Source organism: Piliocolobus tephrosceles, chromosome 13, assembly GCF_002776525.5.
Source record: "Piliocolobus tephrosceles isolate RC106 chromosome 13, ASM277652v3, whole genome shotgun sequence".
NCBI classification, from domain to species: domain Eukaryota; kingdom Metazoa; phylum Chordata; class Mammalia; order Primates; family Cercopithecidae; genus Piliocolobus; species Piliocolobus tephrosceles.
The window spans coordinates 60,100,456-60,108,070 of record NC_045446.1 but is presented as its reverse complement, the minus strand read 5'-3'; the positions used below and the strand labels follow the sequence as shown (position 1 = coordinate 60,108,070).

The 7,615-nt window shown below is 36.2% G+C and overlaps 1 protein-coding gene across 1 annotated transcript; it reads left to right on the top strand.

Moving 5' to 3' along the window:
• The first annotated feature begins 2,809 nt into the window (after positions 1-2,809).
• On the top strand, positions 2,810-3,854 carry LOC111540710 (olfactory receptor 56B1). Its single transcript, XM_023209152.2, is given in 3 exon segments — positions 2,810-3,452; positions 3,455-3,798; positions 3,801-3,854. Coding segments are annotated over 3 exon segments (978 nt in total). The 5' UTR covers positions 2,810-2,872.
• The last annotated feature ends 3,761 nt before the right edge of the window (positions 3,855-7,615 follow it).

The window sequence follows — 7,615 nt, the reverse complement described above, 5'->3', positions numbered from 1 at the left end:
CATCATTCTATCCCCCCACCTCAACTAGACCACAATTTCAATAAGAACAGGAATGATGTCTGTTCTATTGATCACTTTATGCCTAACATGTTTTTTCAAACACAGTCAGAACTAAATATGTATTTTTGAATGAATGCTTTCTCCTTTAAAAGTGTTTAAATAAATCTCCTAGCCACAGAATTTAGAACACCCAGAGTTTGTGTGCTTAAAAACCATTCAAACACTCTAGAATTTTTCACCTTTCTAGGTTCATTTTGATTTAATAAATGAAGATATTCTTATATTCATGTAAATTCTTAAGTTACATTAATAGGATACATGTTTTTGAGTTAAACTGCTTTCTATTCTAGTGGGGTTTAACATCCTAGGAATTCAAATTTCTCTACAGGTCTTTCATCATATCTGCAAAGGAGGTCTGTTATGCTTAGGTCACTGAGCTGCTTAACTACTCTCCATAAATTTCAGAAGTTTATAATTTCTGGGCCATATCTTAGCTGACAACACATCTTGTGTTAAAGCATCTTTCTCATAAAGTTCTGTTTTTGCCCAGTAGAAAACTTCTGCCACTGCTGGGATCCCAGACTGTAAGCCTTTGTTCATAAGCACGGTAAGTAATAAAATCTTCTCATGGTCGCTTTGGTTAAATTCCAGAGTTCAATGGCTTATCCTAAACATTATGTTGTTTTGTCAACATTCTGCAAAAATGATTGACATTTCTCTCTGCTTTAGTAGCATATAGAGGATTGGAGGGCCTTTGCAAAAAAGGTTGAGGTCAGAATTAGAAAATATTAAGGCTCACATGGTGCACTAGAAGTTACCTTGTCTATAAACAAAAAACAACACTGCCAGATTATCTTCAGGGTTCATATATTAACTGTTTTATACAGCAGAATCATATTCTATGTCACGCTAGAATATAATTGTAAAAAAAATTAAAAACTATTATTTTTCTGTGAGCTCAAACATACATCTTCTCTTAATTGTATCACACATATATAAATTAGAAACAAATTTTAATAGTGAAAGCATCAAAGATAGAAGATTATGCAATATTAGGATGTAAAGTAATAAATGAGGATTAAGTAAAAATGTCAGGCCTTGTACATCAAATGAGTTACACACTTCCACACATCCAGGATAAAACTATTGTGTTTAGAATTCTCTTCTAAAAGCTCAAAGTAAAACTAGCTTTATTGTGTGTGCCTTTTAGTCATTCAAATTTTCTGTAGATACATTTAGATAATTTTACTCTTTATCAAATTACATTCACCATTAAAGAATGATGATTTATTCCATCATTTGGGAGTATATGTTTATTCAAACATACAGGCAATAAGAAATATCTGAAAGGAAATACATTTAGTTTTTAGTAAGAATTGATACAATAAAAGAATTTTATTTTCTTCCAGATTTTTTTGATATTTAACAATAATTATATCAAAATAAATCCATAACTAATACATTAAAAATAACATTTTAAACTTTGAACATGGCTTTCCAGTTTTTGTTTCTTCTCATAAACCTGCAATAGCTTCCACCATGGCAAAAATATTGGCAATAAAATGCCTTGAAAAATTACTAATTTTAGTATAGAGTAAGTATTTTATATATCTGCAGTGTAGAATACAAATAAGTTCAAAGCAAGAGATTATATTCACTTCGGTTTGAGTCATATCTGAGAGTGTTTTACGCAAAATGAAGGATTGTAATAAATAATAATAACAACAAATAAATAAGGATCATAATAATAAAGTATTGTATTTAAAAGAAAATGTGAAGCCATGCATTATTTTAAACAAAGGAATACCAATGTTTGAAAGATCAGATTGCTAGCAGAGAGAAAGAAGTGTGGAAAATGAGAAACATTTGTTCCAGGTAGGTTGCAGAAAGAATATTGAAAAAAAAGAGTGCATATGAAGTAAAGAAAAGAAATCAACAATATAAGAAGGCAATCATTTGCAGCAAGGGGAAGTTAGTTTTCCAGATTCAAGCTTGTCTGGTTGAGCCACCATACAGAACAAAAAGTACATGGATAACAACAAAGTCTTAGAAAAGATAAAAGTCTAATTTTAACAGTGATTTTTGAACATTGAATGGCAATTCCTTCAATATTATGGACAAATAATTCTTGTTTATTAAATAAGTTAAAATTACTGTTCGATAGATAGAAAGTTTTAGTTGTACAAGATGAATAAGTTCTAGAGACCAGCTGTACAACATTGTGCCTGTAGTTAACAGTGTAAAGAGCACTAAAAAAATGAATAGAGTTGATCTAATATCGTGTTGTTACCACAGTTATCTTTAAAAGTGTCTTATTAGTTTTACCTAAATCCTATATTTATGTCTTTATAAGTTCTCTAAGATTCAACTATAAAAAGCTTACTAAGGTATGTCTTAATTATATGACTTCTCACATGGAAAAATTCCACTATAATCACTAACTTGCTTTTAAGCTACTGTTTTGCAATCTCTTCAGAAGTGCATACAAAGTAGAATATGAAAGAAAACTATCCCCAAATCTGCAATATGATTTATTTCTGCAAATATTTACAAGACTATGATATCAAAATTTTGGAAGACTATGTAAGACATTAATGGACATCTACAGCAACTTGAAATGATGCAGCTATAAATTTCATCTCCTATAATTCTTCATTTTAAAAACCTAGTTATTATTAGTTGATAAACCTCTGAGTCAAGTCAAGTAACACTGAGACAAATACGAGGAAAACAAGCACATCCATTTAATCTATATAATTTCTAAAGAGAAGAAGAAAGACTTAGAAAAACACTACAATTTTATTTCTGTGGTGGTTCCAACCCGTGATAACTGAGAACAATACAAATAGAGACTTGAAATTCATGTTGAATCATGAATCATATGTCTGCATCTCTCAAAGTCACCAATAGCTCCAAATTCCACGTCTCTGAGTTTATCCTGCTGGGATTCCCAGGTATTCACAGCTGGCAGCACTGGCTATCTCTGCCCTTGGCACTACTGTATCTCTCAGCACTTGCTGCAAACACCCTCATCCTCCTCACCATCTGGCAGAACCCTTCTTTGCAGCAGCCCATGTACCTTTTCCTTGGCATCCTCTCTGTGGTCAACATGGGTCTGGCCACTACTATCACGCCTAAGAACCTGGCCATCTTCTGGTTTGATGCCAAGGTCATTAGCCTCCCTGAGTGCTTCGCTCAGATTTATGCCATTCACTTCTTTGTGGGCATGGAGTCTGGTATCTTCCTCTGCATGGTTTTTGATAGATATGTGGCTATTTGTCACCCTCTTCGCTATCCATCCGTTGTCACCAGTTCCTTAATCTTAAAAGCTAACCTGTTCATGGTGCTGAGAAATGGCTTATTTGTCATCCCGGTGCCTGTGCTTGCAGCACAGCATGACTATTGCTCCAGGAACGAAATTGAACACTGCCTGTGCTCTAATCTTGGAGTCACAGCCTGGCTTGTGATGACAGGAGGCCAAACAGCATTTGCCAGTTGTTTCTGGCATGGCTTGGAATGAGGAGTGATCTAAGTCTTATTATACTGTCATATATTTTGATTCTGTACTCTGTACTTAGACTGAACTCAGTTGAAGCTGCAGCCAAGGACCTGAGCACTTGTAGTTCACATCTTACCCTCATCCTTTTCTTTTACACTATTGTTGTAGTGATTTCAGTAACTCATCTGACAGAGATGAGGGCTACTTTGATTCCAGTTCTACTTAATGTGTTGCACAACATCATCGCCCCTTCCCTCAACCCTATAGTTTATGCACTTCAGACCAAAGAAGTCTGAAGTCTAGGGCAGCCTTCCAAAAGGTGCTGTTTGCTCTTACAAAAGAAATAAGATCCTAGAGACCTTCTCCGTGATGTACATGAACCTCAGCTTCTCCTAAACTGGATAGTAAAATTTCAAAGAGGATAAATGAGTAAATGCATACCTTTGGGATTCCCTTTTTATATTTGTATGTAAATAATTGTGAAAGCTTCAGAAAAGATACAAAAAAATCACAGTAGCCTAAAATATTGACAAAAACTAAATATATAAATATATTTGAGAATATGGAAGAATTTTCTACCAAACCAAATTGGATTTAAAGAACTTAATGATTTATATCTATCTCATAAAATAAAAATGAATATAATCACACACCCACACAGACACACACACACATACATTCATTCAGAGAAATGAGTGATTGGGACATGAATTATAGGTCATGCTTACACATCGTTAGCTATAACTTGGGAGCAAAGTCAGTCTCCCTGAAAAAGCATTACCCCAGTAATATGGAATACAGAGGCCGGAAAAGAAAGCAATTCAGACAAATAAAGCCAAATCAGAAAATGATGAGGATTTAGGTGGAGTATGAGATGACTCAGCTTGGACAGACAGAACCCAAAAGATTCCTCTAGCTAGAAGGATCTAGTGCTTGTGCCATTTGCCTCCCCAGATTTGCTGTCTGCCCTTTGTGCACTGCTCTGTAAACTGGAGGGCTGACTTTCACATATTGTAAGCCCAAACTCCTTTGTCTTTCGGTGTTCAGTTGAATTGAGCCAATGTGATGCCATGACAGATTATAGTACAAGAGGAGAGGCTATTTATTATTCTACTTCCAGCCTGCTTTGACATTGGGGTTCTCACTGGATGTGTCCCTTCTCCGGTCACCCACCTGCTACAGCTACAACTCTTAGGGAAATATAGTAATAGACTTGTCTTGCCTTCTTTCTTCAGGCCAAGGGGCTGATAAAGGCTTCCTGATAGTAGTCTCTGAGTGCCCAGCATGCATTACTTTTTCAATATCCAGTTTTGTTTTCTTAAAACAACCTACTACTCAATAATAGCTTCATTAAATTGTCTTCAAACTCACATTTCTTTGTGCCTTTTTTTCCCTTTCTGAGACCCTGACAGACTCACTGGCTTTATTTATATCACCAGCATCTATCTCTACCATAACTACTCATCCACTACTACTACCACATCCACACAAGAATGTAGGCAGCTTCAGCAAAATCTTTAGATGATCAGATATAAAGACACTGTAGGCAGGAGGTAGATATAGAATATTTTCCCTGTGAAATTTTTACTTTGAGAGTTTTCTTTTCTTTCTTTTTTCTTAAAAAATAATCCTAAGCAATGAAAGGGGAAAATAAGGCTTAATCTATTATTGTCTTGTATTTCAATATTTTCCAGGCCACTTTCCATTAAACACATGCTCAGATTATGTCATTAAATAGTTGGGACATTCCTTGAAATATGAGTATTAATTTCAGGTGCAGGAATACCAGTTGCTAGAAAGTCTATTATACATTATATAATGTCAACTCCTCTTCCAGTTACATGTAAAAAGTAAACTCTATCAGTTCTCAGGTAAAATGAAAATAATGTAATGTATCTTTCTTATTAGTCTGGCCTTTCACACAAACTTCAATTTTTTTTCATTTAAAAATTAATAAAGAGAAAAGACCTCATGCCCTTTGTACTCATAAGACTACTTTTTTTTTTTTTTTTTACTAACAATATAGTTGAGAACATTAAGATAATTTAAGAAAATGTATGTTTGACATTTTCTATAAAGTTACCAGAAGATAGTGTTTGCATTAAATAAGAATTACCAGCTGGGCACAGTGGCTTACACTTGTAATCCAAGCACTTTGGAAGGCCAAAGTAGGAGGATCACTTGAGGCCAGGAGTTTGAGACCAGCCTGGGCAACATAGTGAGACCCTATCTCTATAAAAAATACAAATCAATAAAAACAAAATTAGGTAGGCATGATGGCTCATGTTGATAGTGCCAGATGCTTGTGAGGCTGAGCTGGGAGGACTGCTTGATCCCAGGAATTTGAGGCTCCAGTGAACTGTGATTACACCACTGCACTCCAACCTAGGTGAAAGAGCGAGACTCTGACAAAAACAAGCAAACAAACAAACAAACAAAAACAACAGCAACAAAAAAAACCAAAAACAACTATGGCAAGAGGGCAGTTTAATGAAATTCAATAGTGATGACATGTTATTCCAGCAGAAATAACTTACATATTACAGCCTAGAAAAATAAAAAATTATAAAAATATATGTGTACTTTTCACATGTCCCTTCAAGGGAACCTGTTATGAGTAGCATTGTTGACTGTTGCCCTCTGGCTTCTACACGATTAGATGCACTTGTACCTTCACACAAAGTTCATGGTTCCCTTGGCTGCTCCCAGACAATGACCAGACACAGTAAGAGAATGAGAGCTAGGCCATTCTGGCCAGAAATGAAACTCCTTTAATGGTCAACTTTTGCATGAGGGCTCTGAACTGGCCTGGTTAAGACTTTCTCAGAGCTGCACTGAGGGCTGATACTTTTCTTAGGCAATCTTTCCTTTTCTCTCTCTTTTCTTGGTTGTCAGAGCTGAATCATGGTCTAAAGATTCTTTTCATGTTTTTCTCCCTTCTTACCCTTTAAATTTCACATTTTTTCCCCCAGTAAGCCTATATGATGATTAATCCTATCTAGTTGTCTGCTTTGTAGAGCACTAAACCCAACACAGATCATAATGAGAGTGAAATGATACATTAGGGGACACATTTAATCCCCCAGCACAAGGAAGTGACCCAATGTTGAAAATTTTACCAATTGTGATGTGAGAAAATGCACTTGCGGAGGGAAATGCCCTGGCTGGTACAACTCTTTTAGGCATTTGAAAGATATGTGGAGGGGTGGACAATGGCAGGAAGGACAGTGGAGCTGACTGATTATTGCTATGCTATATTGAAACTACATAGAGTAATAATGACAAAATGAAGGCAGTTAACAAATAGTAAAAATTAAGTGTGATAGATTGCAAAGCTTGCAAAGATGCTCTTATCTCCTGAAGTAAAAAGGGTAACGACAACTGGGGAGTAAACTTGGGCATGAAAATTGAGTTTTGGCCGGGTGCAGTGGCTTTTGCCTGTAATGCCAGTATTCTGGGAGGCTGAGGCAGGGAGGACTCTTGAGCCCAGCATTGAGACCAGCCTGGGCAACATAGGGAAACTCTGTCTCTACAAAAAGTACAAAAATTAGCCAGGTGTGGTGGTGCATGCCTGTAGTTCCAGCTACTTGGGAGGCTGAGGTGGGAGAATCACTTGAGCATGTGAGGTGGAGTTTGCAGTGAGTCAAGATAGTGCCACTGCACTCCAGCCTAGTGGAGCTTGCAGTGAGCCAAGATGGGACCACTGTATTAAACGAAAAAAATAAAAGGAAAGAAAAGAAGAAAAAGAAAATTGAGTCTCAGAACACCATGATTGTTTAATGCTTAACAAGACAGAACTATTATACCAAGGTGTGCACTCTGGTTTGGAAAATCTGGGACAATGAAACAGGGGATATGGGTATCTGAATGGATGAACTTGAAGATGTGTTTTGCAAACTAGCTCACTCCTTTATTTGTAACATGAGAGCTAACACTACTCTTACACAGGAAGATAATAAAGACTATGGTTACTGCCCTCTCTAGATTGTATGGTTACCCATACATTCTATGGTTACGGCCCTCTCTAGATTGTCAGGCTGGTAACTATGGTTAAATTCCAGTATGATTATGGCATGAACAAGCTGCAAGAAATACATACTGTGCACTGGAAGAAGT